At 43.4% G+C, this 27,824-nt stretch overlaps 1 protein-coding gene across 2 annotated transcripts; it reads right to left on the reverse strand.

The window, feature by feature from the left end:
* Nucleotides 1-253: 253 nt before the first annotated feature.
* On the reverse strand, nt 254-27,435 carry pdlim5b (PDZ and LIM domain 5b). 2 transcript variants are annotated; one of them, XM_037485225.2, is made up of 13 exons: nt 27,321-27,435; nt 23,551-23,656; nt 16,200-16,351; nt 10,445-10,478; nt 9,605-9,720; nt 7,362-7,516; nt 6,677-6,704; nt 4,723-4,880; nt 2,463-2,643; nt 2,163-2,343; nt 1,693-1,813; nt 1,480-1,595; nt 254-1,304 (listed from the first exon to the last, which is right to left on the reverse strand). In XM_037485225.2, the coding sequence occupies exons 2-13, from the start codon at nt 23,647-23,649 to the stop codon at nt 1,215-1,217; spliced, it is 1,431 nt and encodes a 476-aa protein (XP_037341122.2). In that variant the 5' UTR covers nt 23,650-23,656; nt 27,321-27,435; the 3' UTR covers nt 254-1,214. The 2 variants fall into 2 exon arrangements, with proteins under 2 accessions (XP_037341122.2, XP_037341121.2); XM_037485224.2 differs by having other exon boundaries at nt 9,605-10,113.
* Between the last annotated feature and the right edge of the window lie 389 nt (nt 27,436-27,824).

The following is a 27,824-nucleotide window of genomic DNA, read 5'->3' on the forward strand; positions in this document are numbered from 1 at the left end:
GTTCACTTTTCCCGCTTACCGCAGGTAAAGCTCGTGCTGGTGCGTGTCTGCCTCTGAGATGAGTTCTATGAAACATTACGGTCACATCTATCGATTTAAAACAAGCACACAGAGAAAACGCTGTCTTTTCCGTGCAAACATAAACTTAAAAAGTGCATGTGGTGCAGCATTTGCAGGAAGATGGGTTACTTTTTTAATGTTTCAGCCAAATCAAATATTATATTAGACATAATGAAGAGCTTTAATATTGTATTCATTTTTGAACTCTTTTATTTGTGTTTGAGAGAGAGGCGTTATCTTTTTTCAATAAAAGAGCAATACACGTTTCAAAAAGGAAAACTCATCATTGTTTCATGTTAACAAATTCCATCAAACATTAGAAAAACTCAACAAATTCGACTTGTGGGGGAAAAAAACAGCATGTAGGCTGCCACACAAGAGGGTTCACTTCCTCTATAGTGACAAAAACATTTGAATTCTGTGTATTTGATGCCAGCAGAAGGTTTAATGAAGTAGTGAAGTCTTATGGCGGTATTCACTGGAAGCATGATAAAAAGCATTAAAAAAAACATAGTACATAAACCTCATTGATCTATGGTTTGGGATGTCTCTAAAAACTGGCCTAAAATCATTTGTACGCAGTTTTAACACCAAAACTTGACCTTTACAGTGTGTCATTTGCATACTAATTAATACATAACTTTTACTCCGGAATGTTTACACTTCACATGTTTTAGAACAATAAAACCAACACGGTAATAATAAAAAAAATACTCTTTTGAGTTCTGACGGCCAGAAGTCTTTTTTGCTGCTAGAATCCGGGTTGACTGAGCAAACCTTGCTTACAAATAAATAATCTACTGTTAAATAATCATGATTTCTAAACCTGTCACTCGCTAAACTCTTAGCAGACCGTTTCCCCATCATTATTTCTTAATAATATGTGACCCCCGAGGGGCTCAGTAGGTCATTGCAGTAAACTATCCTATTCTGTGTGAAACAAAGTTACCCATCAAGAGTTCAACAAAGCTCCAGCACAAATAAAAAGCTCAGCACAAACATGCGCATTGGCAGGAAACATTAAAACTGGCAGGGGAGGACAGGGGGAGGGGGGCAAACTGTGTATTGAAATGTACCCAATGTTAGATCTGAAAATAATTAACAGCTGACTGAAATATAAATGGCTGTAGAATGACCCCTTTGACCTATGAAGGTCAGATATTGACCGTGTGGGCATGCTTCTTGCACAAAGCCTTGTCTTTTTTGGAGAAGAACGCCTGACCTTGCAGGCTAGCAGAGCAGACCTGTGGGGAGAGAGAGAGAGAGAGAGAGAGAGAGAGAGAGAGAGAGAGAGAGAGAGAGAGAGAGAGAGAGAGAGAGAGAGAGAGAACAGTCGTACAGAGCTCCGTTAATATTCACTCATTATTGAAAACATTTGCTTTTTTTCTTTGCTTAGTAAAACTGTCTCCTGGAACCTACCGCACACACAAAGCAGGTGTCATGCCAGGTGAATCCTAGGGCCTCCAGGAACTTGTCCCCTGCCTCAATGGGGAAGTCGCAGCCGTGGCAACTGGCCCCAAATAGCTGGTAGTAGTCTGAGTAAAAAGCATGTAGACAGAACGTCAAGTGTGTTTGCATATGTGGGTTTTCATTGAATCATCTGGTCATCTGTTGTGCGCTTCCTACTCTCACCTTTTTCACAGTATGGCTGTCCATCCTCCATGTGAAACGTGTTGCCCCTGATTGGCTGTTTGCAGGCAACACAGACGAAACAGGACACATGCCAGGTCTGTTTCAAGGCATTCATGACCTCCTGCAGAGAAGGCAGAAGATAAAATGAACAGCTTGTTGGAGGACCACATGATGTGATTTATTATAACACTATTAAACCCTTGTTAAATACTTTTATTGGAGTATTGTGCGTTATTCGGCTTTGTTATTGTTCACAATCCCATTTTTATCCTTTGTGCAGTTGCCCAAATGTTCCGGCCAGGACTTTCTTAAAAAAAAAAAGGAATTCATTGATCTCAATCGGCCTAATCGTGGGTTAAATAAAGCTTTCTAATAATAAAAGGGCAGTCCACATTGTTTTTGTAAACCAAACAAAGACAAACGTTTAGCCTTTGGCAGAGAACAATGGCCCGTTTAGTCTGGTCACTTACTCCCAGAACCTTCTGGTGGCAGCGGGCGCAGGTCGGAGCGAAGAACTGCTCGTAGCAACGTTCGCAGTACACGTTGGCCCCCTCCTCCACAAAACCACGCTCTGCCAGGGAGGAGTGGCAGTGAGCGCAGTTGAATTCCTCGGGGTGCCATGACATGCCCATGGCCACGAGGAATGGGCCCCTTGAAAAGGATAAAACAAGCAACAGAGGATTCAAGGGAAATCATGCAAAACGTGCCCGGCTGAGGTTTACGTTTGTGTAACGTATTTAATTGGGGTCAGTTTGTCCGATTCGACGTACCGGATGACAGTGTTGCACTTGTTGCACATCGGGGTGCGAGTCCCGGCGGGGATGTGCTCGGCTCGCTGCACCACGGAGTTGAGGTCCTGTGGATGCGGCTGTGGGGTGGGACGATCGGGACCTTTCGGAGGCGGGTTGGTGACTTTGCCAAACGAAGGAGCGGCTCCTACCTTAGGAGCTCCTAAAACCAGCAGGAAAAATAACGCGGTCAGCATTTTACATCGAAATTCTAAAGCTATTTTGATTTAATTCAACTGGCCTAGTGATTTGCAAGTTCTTTTCCAGGGCATATGTGAACAGTTTAGGTGCGTGGTGTCAGAATGATTTCATGATCCCTAACCTCCATGGCTGAAGCTAGAGACAGCTGTGTCGGACAGAGCGACCCCTCCCAACCCAACCCAACCCAGACAAGAGACCCATTTTTCCCCCCACACAGGGAGGAAACGCATTCCCAAAGTCAGAGGAGACACCTGGAAAAATACTACCCTCCCCCCCTCCACTTAATCTCAAAATATAAGAAGAGGATGCACAATTTCTCCTTCCCCTTTTTACTGGGAAAAATGCAGGAAGGAGGTCAGTGCAGAGTCAAAGACTTGGGAGGTCAAAGGACAAAAGCTCCCTTCATTTCCTTGAAACTGAGCGCAGACTAAATGAATCAGAGCACTAGCAGGGATGTGAGAAGATGTGTGTGAGAGGGGGGGGTTTAACAGGAAGACATAGAGAGTAAGTGTGATGGGGAAACATATGGGCTCCCAACAGCGATATAAACATTTTCATTTTTTATTTAGTTTCCAATTATTGCAAATACGTTTTTTGTTAGTTTTAGTTTTAGTTCATTTTCTCTTTCCAAAAACGCCGTCAGACAATTTCCAGACACATTAGCAAACATAAAATAAAATGAATGGCCCAACACTTCCTGAGCAGGGTCATGTTCTTTTCTGAGCAAGTGTTTATTAGTATTTTCCAGCAGTTCAGGTGGGCTTGGAAAACTTTAAGGCGGTTACAATCAAAAAACACATACGTGGGATTTTTATGTTTTGGTTACTTTTGAGTTAATATATTCAAATTCTGTGAAAGTATGATGAGCTGAGACAGTATTAAGACGTTATTTTCAAATCTGTTCAGATATTGAACAGAAAATGCAATTGCTGTACATAATGGAACACACACAACACAGATACACATTTATTTTAATTAGATGGGGTATTTATGCAGGGATTAGTCTGGAGTCAACATATTTTTCAGTTTCACTATATTGGCTTATTGATGCGACAGTTTGTCACAGTGAGAAGGATGGTGACAAGCTGTCAGTGCGCCTAAAATATTCTCAACAAATCCTTTAGCAGGAGGAACGATTAGACATTGTTTATCACTGCTGTATTACTGCGTAAGGAAGATAAGGAGAAAAAAAAAACTGAATCAGAGTTGTTTTGTCTGTTCTGTCTCACCACAGACAGCAGGAGAGAAAGCAATGTATAATCCCAGGGGATTTAAGTTTAATTATCATGTGTCAAATTTTTAATATGATTATTGTATATTCAAGAATATTTTTTGTACGTCCTTAATCCTCCACTTATTTCTTGCTTTAGAAAGTCATTGCAGTTCAAGTGCCAAAATTATTAAAGTCAATAAATATAAAAAGGTCACATTCCACATATTTCAGCCCAGTTGCACATGGCCACTATGAGATATGGTCCTGTTTACTTGAACTTAAGCACGTGTTAACTTGATAAATAACACAGTCAACAGAGAACCGACTGTGGGCTCTGCAGCTCTCCCCCTGTGGCACCTTTCAGCGGTCGTTACATAAAAATGGCCCTCTCGGGAAATATGTTCGGGGCACATAGTGCATCTGTTCTTGAATGAGTGCTCACTTGTGTCTTAGCATTGCTAATAATGACCCCTTTACCGTTGCCTTTCAGCAAATATTTACCCTGACCAGCTCGAGGTCTCGTGGCAGGGATTGCTGGATTTAACGAGTGGCCTTCACACAAAGTAAAATACATAATTCTCAATTTCAAGATCTGTTTTAACTAAAGAGGATCTTGGGAAAGGCCAATCATATGAGCTCATTAACAAGAATAACTCTGGATTTTATAGAGCTCGTAATCTTAAACGGCTTAGTGTCAGATAGTAAAACCCGCAGTAAATGCTGCGGGCTGAGCAAGCAGTCCTTTGAAAGAACGAGGCTGCCCTCTGGAGGTCAAAAGAAGCCACTGCCCAGTATGTGTGGACGGATTTTCTGGACGTGGTCGTGTACCTGGTGAACCTCGAGGCTGGAAGGAAGACGCGTTCTGGGCCGAGCTCTTCAACGCGGGAGCAGCGACCACGTTGTTCCTCGGCGATGCTGCACACTTGGTGAACGTCTTCGCCGCAGGCGAGGTGTGCAGAGCCGGAGCGGTTTTGCCAACTGCCTCGCTGGGAAAGACCGATGTAAACATTGTGAAAATCGTAACCTCGTTACGGCACGGACACACACACACACACCTCAGTGTACATCTTGAGCAAGCGTCACCTGAAACCTGTTCTCTGAACAAACGTTTAAAATCATTGAAACGTGCAAACAATCAGGACAATCACGAGGCCATGCTATAAACCTACTGTCCTTTGGGTTGTCAATTACTGACATGAGGAAACAATTGCAGGGGGTGATGCCACAGCGTCTGATGTACACCCTCCGATAGTAACAGAGAGGCTTGGTATGAATTAAGTGGTGGTTGTTGGTTTTATTCTCTTGAAATTGGTTGAGTAAAAGATTTGCACCTACAGGTTTAACAGCCGAGGCTGTTTGGAAACTATAGATTCATTTAAAATCAAATGATAGGGAACCTGAGAATTAGCACTGTATAGGAATTTAATGTCCACATAATCAACTCTTACATGTAGACCTTAAACTATGGGACAGCTGTAATTAAAAGGTTTACGTTATTGTGGTGGGCAAGAGAAAGAATTCTGATATGAAAGATTAAGAAATAGGCGAAGAAACCGCAGAAAAGGAAGAAAACTCTTTATTGAGGTGAAGTCATTAAAAGCTGACAAATGAAACGTTGGTTAGTGTAGGCAGTAGAGGAGAAAGACAAGCTCAGAAAAATACAGCAAATATGAAGAGCAGTAGAGGTTAGAAATAACAATGTTAGAGAAGTATGCATGTACATTGTGATTTATTGAAAATCATCTTTTCTTCCATGTATGCATTTAATTTACATATATAACATAATATAGCAGGATAATATGTCCCTTTGGTTTTTTTTAAATAGAACAGTGCTTATTATATTATAGAATATCATGTTATAAGCCATTTTGAGCAAAATGAAGGCTGCAACTTGGTATGAGAAAGGGAAGCAATGTATTTTATAGTGGTTAACATAAATAAAATAATACACATGACAGGAGAAAACTGCTTACTGCACATTAAGCACATGTGCAGAAATATCATGACGCCAATCTCTCAGCTTGTTGTACTTGTTTCCTATAACTTCCTGGTCCAACTTGTTCCCTCTGATTTACCCCATTAAAACAGGATTTATGGAGAAAGAGAAAGTTGGAAAAATTAAGATTGTAGAAGTACAAGACAACACAAGAGTGACCACATTGATAAATTAGGTGGGAAATGGAATTAGCAACAACAAAAAGTATACAATTAGAAGTAATTGTATTAAAAGTATACAACAATAAAAAATGTCCTTGTAGATGCGTATTGCATTTGTGTAATAAGCCCTCAAAATCTAATTCACAGAAAGAGCAGGAATCTCCTGCCGGTACCCACAATATCCCTTGATTACCCACAGGTTCCAGTTAGGGACACACTGATTGGTCGAAAACCTGGTGCGGAGAGCAGACTGTGTTTACTGGAGATTAAATCGACTTACGACTGAGTACAGCGGTAGTAGTCGCAGCCTATGCAGAGTCTTTGACTGTCTCCGTTCAACCATCTGCTCCGGAGAGCTCGCATAGTGGTTTCTCTAAAGTGAGCCTTAAATCAGGCCTTAAATCAGGCCTTAAATTAAGCGTAATACTGTGGGACCATGGGTTCAGGAAATGAGGATTTACAGGCTATGAATCACAGGCTCCGAGACACGCTTAAATGAGGGCTTTGAGGGCCAACTCCGAATAAGAAACTTCTATGGTCGTATTATTATGAAATACAAAAAACAGAGACTGAAACAGAGAGCGAATGAACATTTGATTATAATCGAAAAACACCAGGCACTTACTTCTTTGCACTGTTCTCTGGAGCGAGCTCTGCAAAAATGAAATGAAAAAAAAACACAGATAAAAATTAAGTAATGGGGGGTGGGGGGGTGGGGAGAGACACTGTCAAAAATGTCTCAAATTGTTCGCAGCTGCAGAAGCTGTAGGCACACTGAATATACATCAAATATTCAAAGAACGGGGCATATTCCACACCAGTCTGGTAACGCCATTCGACAGAACGAGGTTAAATCTCTCATCTTACTTTATTCTAATGCTTTTATAAGAGATGTTGTAAATGACATTCATCATAGGTTAAGCAGATAAATGCATATATTCATAAAAACTGCCATAAAGGCAGGGAGACCCTGAGCATCAATGTCGCGTATTGTAAAAACGGTCATATAAAAAAAATACACTAACATCTTGAATGAGTGATGTGATGAAAGCCTTCTCGAAATATTTTCACTAAAGAATCACTTCCGGTGGAATCTGACGAGACAGATTCATACGATCATGAAGCCAGGACTCATTTTTAAAGCCATTTAAAAGCCTCCCCAAAAGATGACCCAAAATATCTGTCATGTGTTCCCGGCCTGAATTCGTTTGACAGCTTTTGAATACCATTTTAATCCATTTTCATCACAATGGTACACCCTGTAATCTGTGTCTGCTGCGCATCAAGCCTTCACACAGATCGGTACGCACCGTTTTCAGTGCCGGTGAGCTGCGCGAGCATCCGGAACGAGCGGGACTGGGAGGTGCCGCTCCGCGGGTGCCAGTCCTCCGTGTCCTCGATGAGGCGCTTCTTGCTGGCGTCGCTCAGCGGGGACGCGTGATCGGCGGGCTGCGCACTGGGCTTCCTGTAGCGTACAGTCAGGTCAGCCATCAGGAGGTTACAGACACGCAGGGACTCGGCGTTTTAAATCCACATTCAATTCAATTCCAACATTCATCACCTCTAAAATATATATACAGGTAAACTACAGTATATTACACTGGGAAAATATCTGATGTTACTGTGATTGAGGAAACCATAGAGCAGAGGAGAAGACGTCATTCAGATAAAACACATTATTTAATTAAGCAATTAGAATTACTATAGAAAAATTCAAACACACAGCTTGCAGTTTCAGAGGATTATGTAAGTAAGTGACAGTGACCACATTTCACCACAAGGTGGAATTAATGGGCTTTGGAACTGAGAGCTCCCCATTTTTTCCTAAAACATAACTAAGGGTACCATAAACATGCAATAATATTAAGGTAAAATGGCCCCATCCCCCGGTTAGTTAAAGGCCTGTTCCAAAATGTGAGTCGATTTCATGTTGAGTGTCCAAGCGTGTGCATTTATCATTCTCGGTGCGTGTGTGTGTCTGTGTCAGGTGAGTCGGGGTGAACATTGATCAAAGACAGAACAAGTCAGCCTATTCTTAGCCACGGCAGAATGTGCACAGCTGTAATTGTCTGGCCGAAACGCACCGACAAACGACAGCAAATGGGGGGCCAATCAGAAGCGAAAGCCGGGTGACCCGACCCGAACGAATGTGTCGCCCGGGCCTGGCTGTAAATACAGTCTAAGCCACTACCAACCCTTATTCCACTATTACAGCAATAAACAGTAAGAGCTGACCCACATTGGGTGGCCTGTGGCATCCCAGAGATCATTGACGGGTATCCCGCAGTGTGCTTGGACCTGGAAACGAGCATGTACTGTGAGTGGAAGAGCACGAATGTGAGGTTTGTGAGGTTTAGCTCAAGGAGCTGCAAGCATGCGGTCGTTTGGAAATCATAAACCAGAGCGATGTGAAGCTTGTAATCAGAAGCCACATAGTTAGGAAGCGACTGCAGCGGATGTATTATCATTCAAATCACTAACTTGGTGTCGGTCTCTTCGTCCTAATGAAGGCAAAGAAAGGGGTGATTGGGAAAGGATTGAAGAAAAAGGAAAAATAAAAGGAATGCCCTTTAAGCAAAATACCTTCCAGAAGGAATGTGCATGCAGAAAATCCACAGAAACCAAATAAAACAAATCATGCAGGGCAGGACACAAATGCACATGCTGCAAAAAAATGAAGCTTCCCTTCTGTAAACTGCAACAGAACGCTTAAAGAAATGACATGGTATGGTTGTGAGAATGTGATCCATGTGTTAATTGCCGTCATGGTGTATTACTGCGAAATTGTTTTTTTTTGTTTTTTTTACATTTTGACAGGTTCTCGCGCCAAACCCAGATTAAGAAACATATTCTAAACACCGTTTAGTAGGCCGTTGTTACTCATCATGACTTTGTAAAACACATACAGGCGGCTTTAGCAGAAGTACTTGAGTGTGAAGCTGCTTGCTCACTTCGAGCCAACTAAAACAGATCTGTGAGACCTTAGAGAGCAAAGAATGAGCAGCGAAACGCTTACCCAGCAAAGCTCGGCCCACCGTGACCCAGCCACTAAGCCAGATCCTGCGGATCGAGTCACCTTCAGCACAAACTTTAACCCGTACCCTAGTTTTTAGAAGCCCAGCGCTGCCACGGGTCTGGCTAACGCCTGCCAAGTGCCGGGCAGACTGGGTGTTTGGCGTTGGCGATGGAACGCAACGTCTCTTTTAGATAGGCAGGCGGTAGCATCAGTGGGCAGGTTGTCTAAACTCGGTTTCTGTGCAGAAAATTGAAACAAGATGTGCGGCGCGCTTCGGAATTTCCTCGCTTGCAGCCGTGCGAGAACAGATCGGCGGATGGGGCCGCTGCAGCGGCGGCTTTCCAGAACGAGACGCGTTTCCTGAGTCGGAATGATGTACAGAGAGAGCAGACTGCAGCTCCAAAAATGTCTGCTGATCTGCAACCTCTATGAACCAAAACCCCTGCTGGTGCACAGCACATAATGTCCACTGTATGTTCATCCCCAGTCCCACCCGTATGAATAACACGCATTAGGGGTTTGGCGATTGGTACCTACCCATTGAGGGGCTCAGACAGCCCTTGGCTCTCCAACAGGCCGCGCCGCTGCCCGATGACGGCCTCGCAGGCGTTGGTGTTGGAGTAGAGGTTGATCGGGGTGTTATAGACGGAGGGCTGTGGCACATTAGGGTGGCAGGAGGGGGTTGTCACTCTAGCTGGAGAGGACGAGCTGGACGAGGAGGGGGAGGCGGACGGGGGAGTGAAGGCGTGGCGGGCGGGGCCGGCCCTGGGAGCCGAGCCGGCCGGAGGGGAGTCGGCGGGGAGGCTCGACTTCAGCAGAAACGGGGGCTGCGGCGGCTGGGAGGGGGCAGCGGGCTTGAAAGCGGAGGATTGTGAGGGGATGGCGGGGGCAGCCGGGGAGGGAGCCGTGACCGCGCTGCCGTCCCCCCCAAAGGGCCGGGCGGTCTTGGTGTAGCTGGGACCGAGCTGACCTGGCGGCTTGGTGTACGCGGCGCTCGGGGCAGGGTGAGTGATGGGGACAGGCTTAATGATTTCCTGAGGTTCGCCCTGGAAAACGAGGTGGAGACACACAGCATGCAAACACAGCAAATCCACAGTAAACGCATGCACGTAGAAAAACAGCAAGTCAAAAATCAAAAAAGGTGTTGTCACACACGCGTGTAGGAATAAAAGTCATGCCTGTGCTACACTACACGTCTATGAGGTGCTTCAACATCTTGCCTGTCAAGTCGGTAATACATGCCAAGCCAAAGTGTTTTCTGACAGAATCTCAGAGGGGCACAATAAACATGCTCAATTCTTATTAACTGTAGTATTTATAAATATAATGGACTTCAGCTTAACTTCATTAAATAAAAGTGACTATTTTATTTCTTACCTTAGGTACTGCATCTTTAGTGGCACTGGAGGGACTAAGGAGAGAGAAAGAGAAAAAACATCTACATTACAACCATTCATAGTTTTGTAATAAAGGAGTGGATAAAATGATTGAATGATTTCTCCATTTTTTGTAAGGATGTATCTTGATGTCACAGCACCGTATAAACAAAAAACTGAATTACTGTTTTATAAAAACTGTTAATAAATACTGTTATTTAGAAAATAGATGAATGCAACAATGTTTTCAATGATACATCCCAAGCCAAGTACATGCTCTGGAAATGCACTCTTATTGTGCACTAGAAAGAAGTGAAAACATGTGGAGGCCAAGTAGGAAACCTTCAAAATAGCTTCTGAAGAACGTTAAATACCTGTAATAAGTAGTTTGTGCACAAGAAAACGCCTAAAACTGTGTGAACATGCAGCGCTGTGGAGCTGAATTCCAGGTACAGGATGATGTTCCAGTGTGCTGTGCACCTGATTTACACTTATTATACAAGCTGCAACCACAGCTGTATCTCCTAAAGGAGAGAGCGGTGGCCTGTTTTTTTTTCATTTTTTTATTTTAAGAGAAGAGACAGACAGTGAGTCACCAAGTCGTGTCCTGGACCAGATGCTACGGCGTGTCCGCTGCCGTGTTTCCTTTCCCCCAAATTAGGAAACCGGTCAACAAACTCTGAAGCCTTTCCATTCCATCTGAGCCAAGGCACAACAGTGGAGCTTTGCACCATCAGGTTATTAAAAAGGGCCCCACCCTCCAACCAGATGTTGATGGCACCCGTGCCCGTACTTGCATTTGTACTTTCCACTTAGCAGCTACTATACACCATGCTCCCTCTCCAGTGTACTCGTATAATTGGACTCGCTTAAAAAGGAGGAGCGGAAGGCTGTGCCAATGAAAACAGTAAAAAGGTTAGAATAAAAAGCACATTCCATTAGAAAATATGGAATCAGCCTATCAATCTTTTTCCTTTAGCAAACTGAGCAAACACTAGCTGGGGTGGTCCTTGTTAACATCTGTTGGGCTCAGCCCCTCTGTGCCGTCCCGTCCCTCTCTAGCTGGACCTGCTTATGCTCTGCTACAAAAAGAAACAAAAACACGGGTGAGTGTCGGCCCACAAGCATGTGTTTACTTATTTGGTGTTTATAGCTAACAAAGTGGTTCTTTATTATAGAAATGTGATGTTTGTTAACATTTATACGGATTTATTCGGAGTCTTTTTTATTACTTTTCAGAGATGACCCACAGTAGTTTCAATGAACATGAAGATCGAAGAAATACATAATATTAAACACTTATGTATAACCCTCTGTAACAATTAATATCTATGGGTTACTGTAATTATATTTCCAAAAATACAAAATTCTCAGCTTTCCTTGTGCGTCAAGGGGCCCCAGTTGTTGCTATTGCATGTCATCATAATACCGACTAACTGGTTGAAGGCTTTGCGCCGCCCAGAACACTCTCCAATCGGTCTCTCCTAATCTAATCAGGATGCCTGTTGTTTTATTAGATTACTGATGGTGATATCTACACAAATTATTTATGGACCAAATTTAAAAACGCACACATAAAAAAAAATAAACGTTATCTTGGAAGCAAAAGTGTGCTTGGAAGAAAAATTTGCCGAGTTTGGTTTTCATCAACTACGACTTGGACCGTGCAACCACACCAACACACAGAATAAGAGCATGTGGAGGTTCAGCAGACGAAGACGCCTTCGGGCAAAGCAGAGACACATTTCAAATCCTGCCTGTGTCTCTTTGACAGCCAAGAGAAACAGTCTGGCATACTGCATTTGCTGAATGATGGCGCAGCTAATTGACAGATTTCTCACCACACACACACACACACACACACACACACGAAAATATGAGTAGCTTTAACATTTTCCCAACACTGCTTTCACACAGTTTATTTTGGAAAAGTACCCAAAGAAAGGTCGTAAATGATCTCCCGACTCCAAGCATCTGTCACCGTCTCTTTATATTTTAATATGTAGACATAGTTTTGTTCACTCTCACCATATAAAAGGCACGATGGGAATCAGAACATTGTTTAGACATTACAGAATCACAGCATTCACACACTATTACAGTAACGGCATGCAAAGAGTACATTATTCCAAATACCTGCCCTCTTGCATTTAGCTGACTCTTTAAACTGTGTGGGAGACCTTTCTCGGACGTACCGTTCCGTGAGCATTTCAGCCAACGCGTGGAGAAGAAGGAAAACCAGAAGAAAACAAAACAAGCAACGCCACAGAGGGAAGTAGAACGAGCTCGGTTGGAAAAATATAATTTCTGTTTTCTGTGGCAAAACTCACGGCTTGCGTCTGACACATGGCCTCTGCCATGTCTCCGTGTCCCCATTCCTCCCACTGCTACCTCATATTTGACCATAGAGGGAATTTTGTGCCTTTTATGTGAAGCCACATCTCATTAGAACGAGTCACAATATGCGAAAGTGCCAAGAATGATAGAAACATGAGTTCTATTTCGCAGAGTTAGCGCTTATTGTCGAACTGGACAGCCTGCTGCGGTCGGGCGCCTGCGTACTTGGCCATGGGCCGGTACTCGTGTCGGGTAGGAACCACGCGCCCTGGTCCATGTCCGCAGTCACATGCATCGTATTGACGCGGAACAGTCGGCCCATTCACTTTCTCGTGACTCGTCAAGGCCTTCTAAGAGCACTTTGCTGCGTTCTCCTCGACGCCGGATCTCTCGGTCCGACACACCACACAAAAAAAAAACCCTGGTACCTCTAGTTAATTTATTTACTTAAAGTAGATCCAAGCGGTGCAATAACAAGCGCGCCATTCTTCTTACTTTTCTTCTGACCACCACACCACATCTGGCCAAGACGACCAGCAATCGTAGGGTCTTTCGGCTGAAATTCGGGTGTCCGCCACTTCACCCCTGGTTACAACCATCCCACAATGGTTCCTCTCCGGCAGTATTTTAGCCATCTATGAAAACGGGTGTAGATTCCTCCACCCTGCTGACTTGTGATTACGGTAACTGGCCTGTGGGTGAAATAAGATCCGGTCTAAAATGTTGCTGCAGCAGTGTCGATGTGTGCACAATCCTACCGGCGTGTCTGAAACAATCCTCAACGTTTTTTGGTAGAAATCAAATCTAAAGCCAGAAGCGGCGTATGTTGATCAAAAAGTGGAGTGTATCGATACCAAGAGGAAGTCACGAAGATTAATGTTGATGCGTTTCGTTTCCAACGTTCATTGAGTGAATTCTAGAAGATGATTATTAACAATCTGTTCTGTTTCTTCGTCTGAGGGATTGTTAGTTAATACGTCCTCCCCCCCCCCCCAAACAACGTGTCTCGAAGCGCACAAAGTGAAGAGAACCCCAAAAGCCGAATGAAACGCCCTCGTGCAGCGGGAGCTGAATTGAATTCTTGTGTAGACCGTGGTGGGAAACCAGAGGGAGCAGCTTCAATACGTTTTATCTGTAAAGTTTTGGAACCAGGTGCAGCCAGCGGAATCCTCTGTGGAGTCTTGTTGTTTTTTTTGCGCTGTGCTGCATACTTCAAGGACAACGAATAAACATCAATTATCATACTTTCCTGAGGCTATTTCCCACAGCCGCCTTGTTTGAATGACTGACAGATTATCAGCAAAAACATTTCCATCACAGTGGAAGAAAAAGAGTCACTGGTGATATCAGCCAATAACAAGTATACATCAAGAGTTGGATGAGCAGAACCTGTTTGGATGGAATCACCAGCACAAGCTCAAATCTCAGAAAGGACTCCAAACTTCAAGCGTCATGGTGTGTGATGAAGGACTGGGAGTATGACGGTCATTTCTGAAGTGGAACCCACTTCCAAAAGGAAACTTTTGGTCAAACAGTCGGTTCTCCTCATGGAAAGTACTCAAATATGTTATGACAGGTTTTCTAAGGCCGCAATTTTGAAAAGGAAAACCCGTTTTTCCCCATCGTCACAGAATACATAACAGCTCTTTAAACATTCAGACTCATTTTGACAGTTGAAGACAGGAAGAGGAGAGTACTTTCAACCCCCAGGTCTATTTCCTTTCTGAAAACATGTTTCCCTTCTATAGCAACGAGAAAATAAATAATGGCATCAATGACTGTTTGTGCATTTTTGGCTGGACAACATGTGTTATTATTGAATGATATGCAATACCTACGATTATGTTGATGAGATGTTTTTTTAACCATTGGAAATATTGTACGTGATTGTTTATGACAGTTATTACCCAACTTATTAATTTACTGTAGTTGTAATCATCACTTTCATTATTTCTTTTGACAGATTTCATGACCCAGCCCTTGATAATAAAACATCTGTGTACTCTGGTGAGCACATTAGTGTGTTATGTTTAACATTTTATTCAAAGCTAAAAAGCTACTACAGCCTCATGTAGTTTTTGTGCGTTTTATTTTGGGAGCTACCCAAAGAATTTTAACTATGACAAAGTGACATAACGCTACTACAATGTAGTCACATTCTTCATTTGGAATGTTGTTATGATAACAATAGTCTTATCAGTGATCATCGAAAACATAAATGTGGGAACGTGACTGGAAAAAGTGGTGAATGTCTGAGAGAATTATTGCCAGATCATCATCATGCAAACCATCCTCAAAACATGCAGACAGAAATGAAGCAAAAGTGCAATCAAACTTGTGTTGTTTACAGGGTGATTTTAATCCCAGTTAACATGCGCTGTGAGACCGGAATGTTTGATGTTTCATTGAAAAGCCATTACCCGCAGTAGATTACATGCAGCTGTCGGACACGGCTATTTTAGGACTATTTTCCCACGTTAAGAGCAAAAAAGGCTTCTTTCCCCTTTTGATGCGGTGATGGAATGACAGGACATGCGAAACCAGGCTTTGGGTGTTTCTGTCAACATGTTTTGCAGTTTGGAGAGCTTGCGTGCTTTGTCCTTATTTGTCCAATCCTAAACTTTTGACTCGGCTGCAGACCGGTGTTTAGCAAAAATTCATTAGAAGGGATCGCTATACGGTTTCGACTGATCTCGGTAAACAAACGCACCGTTTATTGTCCCACGTAGTAAAATAAGTACATTGATCTTGGACATCTTGTGCTGCTGCTTGTGAAAAGGAGTCTTTAAGTTTGAGCTATTTCTTGTTCTACAAAACCAACTCGAGACCTTCCTTTGTGGGGACTGTACTAGAAGTTTGGCCTGAAACTTTAATGGCAACCGCAGTGTTTTCATGTCTTTGAAGAACATATTGCGGCTTCACAGAGCGCTATATAAGGTGGCTTTCATGTAAAGTACCCGCCGCACTGCAGCTTTAATATACTCAAAGCCCCCAAAATACCAGGGGCTTCCTTTTGCCTAATAGGAGAAGCAGAGCAGCAGTCTATGAAGAAAGCTTTGTCTTAAGATTTGCTTTTCAGAGGTAAAGGGATTCAAAGTTCTGCAACTACAATGCTTCCAAACTTGTGTTGTTTAAAAATCAAGACCAACAGAGTTCATCTGTTTAAAAATATAAGACGCACAAATAAACATGACAATCAGACTGATACTTATTTCTAGTCTGCACGATAATGAGAAAAGTAACTTCAAATGCATACAACAGTACGGAAACTCATGGATCTGCAGTTCTTTAAAGTGGCTTACAGTGAATACACACTGCTTGGCAAAAATCAACAGAGGATGCATTACACTGCAGAGTGAGGAAATCCTCAGATTAAGAAAGTGTTTGCTCATGTGTGCATGCATGTGGGCAACCGTTACCTCTGCAGAGTGAGGCTGAGGTTGCCCGTGCAGGCCTTGATCTTGTTCTGGGCCTCCAGGTGATTCATGCCATTGGTGGAAATGCCGTTAATGGACTGAACGACGTCGCCAACACTCATCTTGGCTCTGGCTGCTTTGCCTCCATCAGTCAGCTGCAATGACACACAAAGACATAAATAATAATGATAAATACCTTCTTTTTTTTAAAAGGGCTCATCTTTGACCTAATTGCACCAAACAATGACAAAGCGGAGTATTCCCTCGTAAAAGTTACAATGAAAGTACCGAAACCAGCACCCTTAAAGTGATACAGATACCAGTGGAGTACTTCCTTTGATATTCAGTGGCATGAAAAGGCACCACCCGATTTTCTTTTCTCTTACACCACAGGCGTGCACAGCCATACTGTGTGACACTCTGTGGCATGTCAGCATGCTGTGCACCACACCACGGATCGGGTTGTAGCTGCTGTGGTAGTGGGCGCATTACACGTCGCATTAAATCACAGAACGTGGTCTCCGGTTGGAAGTGGGCAAAAATATAAAAATAGTCTCTTTTTTTTCTGGATCTGGTCTCAACCCTCGATTCATATTGCATTTTATTTCATCAGCCCGACTTGTTCTTCATTTATGGCGCTGTGTTAATATTTGGAACTTCAGGGTTTGTATTTGCAGTTAAATACAATTTTTTGAAAGAAGGGCATCTAAATAAATCACATAAATGCATTTCTCTTAGAGATTTATTCCTTCTAACTATGGAGCGATGTGCTCCCCTTTCCATTTCCTGCCTTATGTAACTTTTCTCGGATAAGATCGGTATCATCACAAGATAAACGGGACAGCCTTCCACATCCATCAAACAACTCTGCAACTACGGCGGCAGGGGGCTTAAACGCTGAAAGCTTTACAACTTCCTTCTCACCATAGAGCAGCCTGAAGTAAGGTAAAGGTTCATCAGGTCCTCCGTAGCTTTTTACCATGCTGAGACTTGCATTACACGCGCAGGAAGTAAGGTGACGACACAATGACGCTTTGGGTGTAACTTGGGTGTGGTGCTTGACCTGTGATTACGCACTCAAAAACGTGGAAAACAAGCCATCATGCAATCCTGCTGGAGCGGAAACCAACGCTTTGTGCTAATTGTATATTTATGTTTCTTCTGGTCATGACTCGGCCATCCCTCAGTAGTGTAAACTACTTTTGGCAAACACCTAACGTGAAGGTGATCGCACGGGGTGGAAAGTCAGGTGAGTCGCGTGAATGTGTTGAGAGACACAAGAGTGCAATGAAGAGGCCGCAAAGTGGTTCCATCTGTCAACCTTTTTGGAGTGTGCCATCAAGGGTTCATTTCTATAAACCAATACCACTTTCCATGAATCCAAAAGACCTTTTGTGGGTAGCTATTCATATTGGGGGTGTCCTCGATTCGGGGAGATAAACAAGAGGTGTTTGTTTAGTCCAGAGAATGCGTTAAGGAAATGCATTTGGGAACTAAAAAGACTTCCCGCGTGGCTTTAAGAAAATACCCGACCAGACATAAAGAATGTGCCATTGTGTTATCGCTCATAACAAAAAGGGGAAAGAGTGGGCGAGGGGGGGGGGGGGGAGACGTGGGTGGAATGCGGAAGTGACAGTGGCACTTTTTTTTTCTTCTTTTTTTCCCCCCCCCCGGGGGCCGTGCTTTCCCTCGTGCCATTATCGAGCAGATCAACAGCGGGAAGTGTTGAATGCACGGCTGCGGCTGACGCCGTGCATACCAACGTCCTGGAAGCCTCCGGTGCCAAGTGTTGCTCACAAAAGGGGGGGCACGGCGCTCAAAGCGCGGCGAGAGCACGGCGCGGACTGACTCACTCGCTCGCTCACGACTCACCGACGGAGCTGCCCCAGGAGTTTGTGCTGACTCGTTTACTTGCAATAAAAACAAATAAATAAGACTCAACAGCACAACAATAATGAATACAAAAAGTGCAGCACTGATGAATGGACATGTGGTCTTTCTCTGGCTCTCTTTCAATCTCCTGTGTGTGTGTGTGTGTCTCCCTCTGCGTGTGCGTTCGTTTTCACTCAGTGGAGAGGAGATCTGAAAATCTATCCTTGTAGGGATGTGAGCAAAGACAAAAACAATACAGCTCTATATATGGCAACTCCTCAAACACTATTTCCAGAGAGGCGAAGACGCGAGCAGCACTGACAAACATGTGGTCAACAATGTTTGGTGCTGTAGAACGCCGTGATCAGAGAGGACTTCATAAATCCAAACACCGTCTTTCTCACATGGATACAAAACAAATCCATGTTACAGTAGGATTTCTGGCATCCAGGCTGTAGGTCTGAAGCACTCGTGACTAAGAGAAGATAAGTAATGAGCTGGAACCGGTTGGATGTTCTACTCCAGCTCTCTTAAGAGAGAAGAGGACGTTTCACCAAATACCGTTCAAATAATAAGTAAATTGAAGTAGTTTCACAAGAGTCAAAAAGTTGAATTTAAAGCGTAAAAAAAGTTGGAAGGATGTCTTCAACTGAACAAAGTGTCTTTCCAACTGCGCTGACATGAATGGGATTCCATCCACATAATAGTGTGGCTGCCGTGGTCCTTTCCACACTGCTGATTTTACTGCAGTGTAGTTACTGGTAATGACTAGTTCTTCCAAACGACACATGTTCCTCCTCTCTGGCAAATGTAGCTGGAACACAGCATATTGTACAATAATTGGGAGATATAACTAAATGCTTATGACTACTATCTACAGCCTGTTGTTTTTATTGCTGGAATAAATGTCTTGGTGGAATAACAGCATATTATTTCATTTTATAGAGATGTAGAGGAATTTTAAAAAGGGATTTGGTACCAGATGCTACACAATAAAACACCAGTGGAGTAGAAGCTTTAAAACAAATATACATTTGATTACGAAGAGCCATAAACAAAAACTGCAAACCAAATGGTTTAAAACTTGGATTTAGATGTCTCCTCATTAATCGGCTTATCCTCAGTAAGAAAAAAAGCAAAATAAGGTATTCTTTAAGACATTCCTGGTGAAAACAAGACAGATTCTGTTTGTTGAAAAAAAAGCAGCTTTGTTATGTAGTTGACAGAGCAGAATGCATGAGCTACAGTACCTCTCTAGAGACCGTCCGTGTGCAGTCGACTAGGCTGCTGCCAAACGGCCCATTATTCTGGAATTCTTCAGATCAATGCTGCATTTTAAAACCACTCAATTACGGCGTTTCCTCAAACTTTTAAAATTCCCCACAGGAGAGGACGCCAAACGCACTTCAGGTGAGGTAAAGTATACGGGATGAAACTTCAGCACAACTGGGATACTAATCATCTCCCATCCCGGTGCAACCGAAATGATGGAGTAAGGAAGAGGGCTGTGGTCGGTTCACTTTTGAGAAGTCATGTTACAGGAAGCGTCTTGCGGTGAAGGCTCACGGCCTTCAGAGAAGCATGACATGTCTGCACAGGGTAGGCCGGGATAGAGGACCGTATATGGAAAAGACTCGGGCCTGACATTATGTCATCACAAACACGCAAGGCTAAAATCAGATGGACCGCGAACTGGCAGCACCGAACATTCCACCTGCAATGCTCATTAAAAAAAAACAAAAAAAAACTGCAGAATCTCTGGGGTGAATCTGTGAAGAGGACGTTGGACAGCGCGGCCCATTGCAACCTTCGGAAGCCACGAAGTCGACTTCATTGTTCTCGTTAACGCTGGACCACCTTGGGTCAACTATTTACACAATAAAAAGGGAGGTAAAGAGAAAGGGAAGCGAGTGGAATTCGGAAGTTGGGGAGGGGACCAAAAAAAAAAAGCCAAAAATCACAATCAAGGGCACTCGAGCAGAGGTGGAGCCGGGGGGCTGTCAGGGTGGGACCCGAGTCTCCTACTACACCAATCAGGCTGCTGAAAAACACTGGCTGGACGTGCGGGCCCTTTGGTCAAATCGCCATGACAACGCAAACAAAAACAACACAAAGCAGCACCGGGCCCTCGCTGAACACTGAATGCTCTTCAGTAAAAGAAGGCAGGCTGAGCAGATGATCTGAAAAGGGGCGCCGGGCCAAGTGCGAGCGCTGGTTTCCACCTCCATCTCTCGGATCACGTGCAATGGTCCATAGTGAGTTTTTTAATTTACAGCATATGTTGCTTAAAATATCTTTTATCAAAACGAAAAGGAAACGGTGGGAGTAAGTCAAATCAAAATGAAGAGACAGCTTGGTTATTCTTTATAGCACTGCCACATAGCATCAGGAAGATTGAAAGCAGACGCCCTCAACGCAACTGCAGACAGACACCAGGGGAAATCCTCCCGGGAAACTTCAGATACAAGCAAACACTCACAAGGCTATGAAATATGGGATGAACTTCACTCGTTTATATTGAATTTCAGTTTCCGTGTAAAAAAAAATTAAATAAAAAAATACTCCAGAGACTTTATAACAAGAGGCGGATAAAACATGCAGACAAACTGACAGCTCTGCCGCACAGGCCACAAGTTATCTCTCCCTCTCTCTCTCTCTCAATGGTTTCCTGAAGGGCCGGGGACGTTTTCAACAGCCTGGTTTAGCTTCTGAGCTGAACCAAATGTCTCAATGCCAGAGAGACATTTCTTTATCCAATTAACTTAACAAGATACAAACTTGTTGCAGAAATAACTGTAAATCAATGACAAAAAAAAAGCAGGCAGATTTCCTCTAAATGCAGCAATGCTATTTGTTGCTCATCACATACCATTTTAACATCGTAACATTCTCAACAGTATTAAGAAACTACTACGTGTACTTGGCAGATGAATGCACAAATAATACCTCTCAGCACTGTTGTTGATCTTGGTTGCCCGATACACTACTTCCTCACATTCGTCTTCTTTGAGAGTGAAAGTAGCCTAAACATATTAATACATAAAAAGGGGGCGGGGGGGGGGGGGGGGGGGTACTAGACAAAAATCAAATGTGGGAGCCTGAAGCCTTCTGAAAACACAGAGCTAAAATTAGGTCTCTCAGTATCGCTTGCCACTAAAACAACAATCCAAAAGACACAAAAGACTGGCGGGAGGAAGTGAAAGAGGTCAGCGGGAAAAAAGAGGGGCCATTTCTCTGTGCTGAGCCCCAGCTGACCTCTTGTAACTAGTTATTCTTCAGCTTTAGTAGTCTGATGGTCTTTTCCCATGTAACGTAATGTATTTAATAATCTCAGGGCAGTGAATTTAAAGCCAAACAGGCTGTGGATGTTGTGTAAGCAGCCCCCCCCCCCCTCATATACACTACTTTATGTCATCCAGGCATCGGTTACATATGGTAAGGACGTAAAGTCATTACATCATTATTCCACAGCATCTAAGATACATAAATAAAAGTTTGTGAAGGAATACTCCTTCCTGCAGAGTTGGTCTCATTAGCATTGCGGGCATCCAGTGAACCTTAAAATAAGCCGATGATCAACACACCATTATACTCGACGCTCCGCTAACGAATTAACTAAAATAAGGGTTAAACTGTTGGCAGATGTTTCAAACATTCTTCACATATTCCCCCCTTTGTGAATGATGTCACCCCCTTTAAGCCAGATAAAATCTATCAATTTTAAATAAAAATATTAGCAAAAATGCATACATTCTTTAGCTTTCCTACACAGAGCACATGTCCAGGATGCGTTCATTTGGCTGTGCCCTTTGTGACATTAGCATCTGCAAGATAAACAGACAAAGGGGGGGGGTGGGGGGGGACTTATTCCTGGCGCCTGGACGCCAACCAGGAGACATCTAAGCCATTTAAGGTGCCATTCAGTGCTCATGCGCTGGGATGAAAATATGTCCCATGACCCCGAGAAACAACAACAACAACAACAACAAGCTGGAGTGGAAAGTTGTTTGGCTCAGCAGCACGGAGACAAGCTCCAGACCACCGGTGACTCCACACGGGACGGCCGGTGAAAAGGAATAATCCAAACTACCACAACCAATGCACCGGTGATTTTAACAGATTCTAGGCTTCTGGAAGAAACAAACTATATTTTTTTTATTATAAATTAGAATATTATAACATGTTGGCACAGACCTGCAGAAAATAAGTACATATTCAAGTCCAAATAGTAAAAGTGCCGTGTGAAATTTGGGTCAGTGCCCTCTTGTAGATGCAAACCATTAAGACTGTTAAAAGTAGAGTGAAGTTGAAGCAGATGTGGGTCATTTGTATTTTTAACAGCAGATGCCAGAACTGAGAGGGGAACAGGGGCAAAATGGCCAATTTGATGCCAATTTTCTTCCTCAACGGAAATAGTAAAAAAAAAAAAAAATCTATTTATATACAAGTATTTTTATAGATGAAACATTCTCACACAATTAAACAGTTGACAGGAATTGAGGGGCGTCGTTTGCCGCGTTTTATGACACAATGACAAGTAGCTACAAGCTATTATGAAAACACAATGTTCTTAATTCCATTCTTATTATTATTGAGAAAAGTCCTTTCTCCTTTCAATACAAAACCGTCAAAACTTCCGTAACTGATCCTGGCAACAACAAATAAACAGAGTCACTGAGCCCGGTCATAACATGGAGATAACAATTACAAAACAGGAAGCGGCAGCAATTGAATAACAGCGTTCATTCGGCGGCAGGAGGAATTGTTGTGAAAGTACAGACTGTGCTTGAAGAGGACAAGCCGTCTTCCTGTAATCCTATTTGACCTGAAGTCTGGTTAATATTATTGAGACGATTCAGACGCCCTTGAATAAGACCTCGACAGACTAATAGTGAACTACAAAAGAGACCATCGGGAGTGTTTTGCACAGAAGGTCCTTATGCCCAGCTGGACCGGTCATAGAAAGGCTCTTTTCCTAAACAAGTGGGCGGTTAGGACCTAACAGTTAACTGGTTACGTGGCTCAATGTCCAAATAGCTTGTGTGGAACCACTGTGGTTGTTCAGGGAGAGGTTCTGATCCATTACAGATCCAGTATACCGAGGTTTCCTGTGGTTTCCCCATCAAGAATAATACCAGCGAAAGAGGCCAGGACACTCAACACCTCCCCTCATCGGAGAGAGCAACATGACAGCGCCTGTTAACAGCCATCAACTCAATCCTCAAAACACATCCTGAATGACCGTCGGAGGAATTCAAGCGAGATTTTAAAATTGACGGACATTATGGTTACGTAACACTATTATAACAATTAGTCGCAGCCTTGAAGGGCAGTAGGTCATGAACGAGGAGGGGGGGGGGGGGGAAAGGGGTTGAGCGACAGAGGACATGAGCTGTCACAAAAAGGTGTCTAAATCCAGCGACGAGGCGACTGTCACGGAGCGAAGGCCACGCAAGTGTTGGGCCGTACGTGTTGCACTCACCCGTGAGATGGTGAGGGGCATACAGAAGTCCTTGCCCCCCTGCAGTCTGAAGCCCCAGGGGGCGGGGCCAGCGAGGGAGACACTGTAGCTGCTGCTCATGATTTACCTGAAGACAGAGGAACAAGATATTTTACACTCGATGCCAACATCTCCCCCCCCCCCCACCCCGGAGATGGAACATGATGAGAGAGAGGAGGATAGTGGACAGGTGCACTGGTCTGGAAAGCAAGATGTTTAAAAAATGACCTTTAATGACGTGAACAATGAAGGATTCCCAGAAGCAACAGGGTGTCAAAGAGCTACACTTGGATAAGTTCTATGTAGATTGCTAATTTGAAGAAAAATTAAAAAAAAAATTCATCTTTTGGACTTTTAAAAATGTTAGAGTAACTAAGCATTGAATGCAGTGTCCCCCCACAGACTTTTATCCCCCCTGGTTGGACCGGTTGGATTTGGCCAACTATTACCACCACCCCCCCAAAGTTGGAACACTGGAATGCTTTTGATGACGGAAAACATCAGGGATATTTAGAGCACGTGAGGACAACCCTTTGTTTACAGATCGGATCAGCGACTCTGGAGCCGCACTGTGGACCTCTGATCCCAATGTCTGTCACTGAACAGAATTGTATTTCACACCATGTTAACACCAAGGGGGTTTAACAATTTAACCGGATTAAAAGGATTTTTTTTAAATGAGGTCTTTGGTTTTCCTCTTCTAACTGAACTGGTTTAATGAACAGTCCTCTGCCTTTATCGTCCTCAACACTAATTCCAGGTGTTGAGAAATTATAATGAGATTAGGAGCATAATTGTAATGAATAGCTTTTAAGGATTCAACCCCTGCTAAATCACCCGTTGATCCCTGACAGTAAGTGTCGGCCTTCCCTCGAGGCCGATACGCAGGGTCAGAGCAAAAGGCCAGACACGATGGAGCTCAGCTGCCAACTCGACGTTTCATTGGAAAGCGGCGTCGCTTTTAATTTCCACATCTTAACGAGTTAAATGCATCATCATTCACCACATTACTTCATGGGTGGATACAAATACCATATCCTGATTATACGTGCGTGCATTCAAATAAAGAAGGACAGTTCAAACAAAGTCTGTTTATTTTGTGCACAGCAATATTTCATACACTATTGAGTTTCACTTGGTTTAAGCCCTCACTGCCGTGCTGCTGGATACAGCCACATGTTATGATTTAGTTCAATATTGTATGTATTAGTTCAAAAATAGAGGAAATTGATATACCATATTTGCAGAAGACTTTAATCTGGTGTGAGTCCGCCTGTGCGCACGTTTAAAATGAATACTAATCACGTTGAAATATGTCACCTTTCCCCGGCCCAACGGGACGGCAGAATGTGGACATGAAAACATGACATCAAAGGCCAACCCGCATTCATCATATGTCACGTACGGTACACTGCAATTATGGGGACAAGGGGGAAATGTGGAGGTAAAAGGGGGAGTCTAACTCTGAACAGACGGGTTCTTTGTTAGTTGCTATCAGGACGTACATTAGAGAGAGAAACAGAGAGCCTGGGACTCAGAGGTCCCGTGTAATGAACTAAAGGTGTTTCCGTTAAACAAAAAGATGGCAAAGGGACCGCCGGTCTGCAGTTTCATTTGGGGCTGAACTAAAGAGATATATTTCTGGCTTTGGTAAAGAGGATTACAGTGCAATCAATGGCTGTGCATCAAATTAAGCAATTAAATGGAAGATATATTCACACATCCTTGTGATGGACAGTGCAGTACTCTCTTGATGAGTATTTCATTAGTAATAGTAATGCCTTGTCATCTCAGAGGAATGTCTTCTTGTGGTTAGAAGTCATTGCACCATGACAAACTCCCTCAGGGACACATGTTGCAGCCCGTCACCTGGTAAACCGTGACGCACACATGACTCTGCAGGGCCGGCCTGCTAAGCGTTTCACCATCACGCCTGCAGGGGAACTTCTAAAAGAAGCCACCGGTGGAGACACCAAAGGGTGTGGAGAGATCGGAAAGAAAAAAAAAAAGTGAAAGCGATAGGGGAGGAGTTGAATACCTGGAACACACTTTTACAATCAAACTATAAAAATGAAAAAAAACACACCCAGGCAACCAGGCGGAATACAGGTCGAAAGCACCCATCGTGATCACAGGAGGAGGTGAGCCAGGTAGTGCCTCTTCAGCGAGATAACACGGCTTTGTATTGCCCATTTATCACCACCATGAACATTTAAAAAGCAAAGCACTGCCAGAAACAAAACTAAAATCGTCATAAAGAATTTTTATAATGTTTCATCGGCAATGCTTTAAAAATGAAAGCAACTGATCTCTTAGTCTCAATAAATAAATAAAAGTAAGAGTTGTTTACAGTGTCATCAGTCCACACCGAGTGGTTTTTCTGAGGGGAAACAAAACACAACAGACATAAATACTGGAAGTGTTTTCCAAAAAACTTTGAGCCTTGGCTGACGCTGATGGTCCCATCGTCTAAAACCACCGGTGAGCAATACGCAGGATGGAACAGCTCAGCATCAGATTTCATACGACATGAATGTTGATTGTGAAATGTGGATCAGGCGTAAGTAATACCCGCATATCAGAAAGAACAAACATTAGGTCTCATGCCCTTACTTGTTTAGCAATCCCTTCAAAATATCATGCGTAGACATGAGCCGACACACCTTTCAGTGTTCCCGACCTGAGGAAAACGTACGAGCTCTAGACGAAGCATTTAAATCAGCAGAAAGTCACTTCAACCCTTCTGGAAGTGAAGACGTAGTTCGTTTCCACTGAGAGACATTTCATCATTTTTGTGGATCTTATTTTAACTTGCTTGATTGAACCAGCAGTTTATCCAAATAGTGCCACGCTGGATTTAGAGGTGGTTGAATGTACCAATAGGAATGTGATTTTTAGGGAATCTTCCTAGTCATAATTGAATTGAGAAAAAAAAAACTAGTTTAAACAATAACATGCTGTCTTAATTGCAAAAAAGGGGAATAAACAGGGTTGAATGTTTAGTGCCATCGACTAGTTTAGCCCCAATGCCCTTTGCACTGCGGTTTCATAACACAGTTTGGTCTCCTAAAGGGTAACCTCCGGTTATATGGGGAAGTGTCCGTTGCCTGTGACGAGTCGTGCTCATTTCACAACGTGCATGAGACAATGTTGCCTGGTGACATCATCACAGGACACGTTGACTCAGTGTGGGCCCACCTCAACTAACTAAGTATGCTGTCAAAGATATCTATAATATCCCATATGAACAAATGACAGTGTATGTAGACTTTTTGCTGGACTAGAGCACAGAACCTAAAATAAAATCAGTTTTTAAGAAGAGGATGTATTAAATGTCAGCTTGACTTTATCAGACACTTTTTGTACACTGGATGATTGTAGGTTTGTTCCTCTGTGTTCTTCTCACACGTGACCCCTTCTTACATTCAATGTCGATTTTGTATTCTGTGAAATGTTTTACCTCCGTGTGCAATTCAAGGCCATGGAAAATTAAATAATATATAACATCATTAGAAAACTTTTTATATTGCGTTTATTGGATGTCAGTAAAAAAACAAACGTGTCACAGTTAGGGACAGTGTTAAAAAAATCGTTCGTTTTTAAAAAAGTTTTTGCTTCCTATTTCGATGGTCTTTTAAATTGCAACTTTAGTAACGGTCACATGTGGCAGGGAAATAGAAATGGAGATTCGATTCGGTTTTGTTTTTTTTTGTTGTTTTTTTTTTTAAAGAGGTGTCGTCAGAGGAACTCACCTTGCGTCGTGAAGCCGGGTCCGGTGTGCAGAGAGAAGCGTGACTTTAGTCCGTCTCTTCGCAGCCTCGAAGTCAACTGGACAGAACGGAACTGGAACTTCCGCATATAAGCACAGCCCATCTGGCGCCGGTAGGAGGGCTCACAGCAGTGTGCGTGCGCCCGTGCGTGCGCGTGGGGTCGTGTGCGCGCGCGCGTGTGTGAGTGTGTGTGTGTGTAAGTGTGTGTGTGTGTGTGTGTGTGGTTGTCGATTGTCATAAAGGCAGCAGGGTGGCAGGCGTGGACATGCCCGACCGGGACCGGACAGGTGAGTTTCAGCGTGTCCTTCTGTTGTGGTTTCGGCGAAGACAACAATGAAACCCGCCCATTTGGAATCTTAAAAAGAAATTGTAATCTCTCCTCAATTGGGTTAAATTACACTGTAATCTAAGAGATAAACCTGTTTTTACTACACCTTAATGCAGTATCCAGTACGAGTTGAGTTGTTTTCGTACTTGGCGGTTCTC

This window comes from Pungitius pungitius, chromosome 18 (assembly GCF_949316345.1).
Source record: "Pungitius pungitius chromosome 18, fPunPun2.1, whole genome shotgun sequence".
In the NCBI taxonomy this organism is placed as follows: domain Eukaryota; kingdom Metazoa; phylum Chordata; class Actinopteri; order Perciformes; family Gasterosteidae; genus Pungitius; species Pungitius pungitius.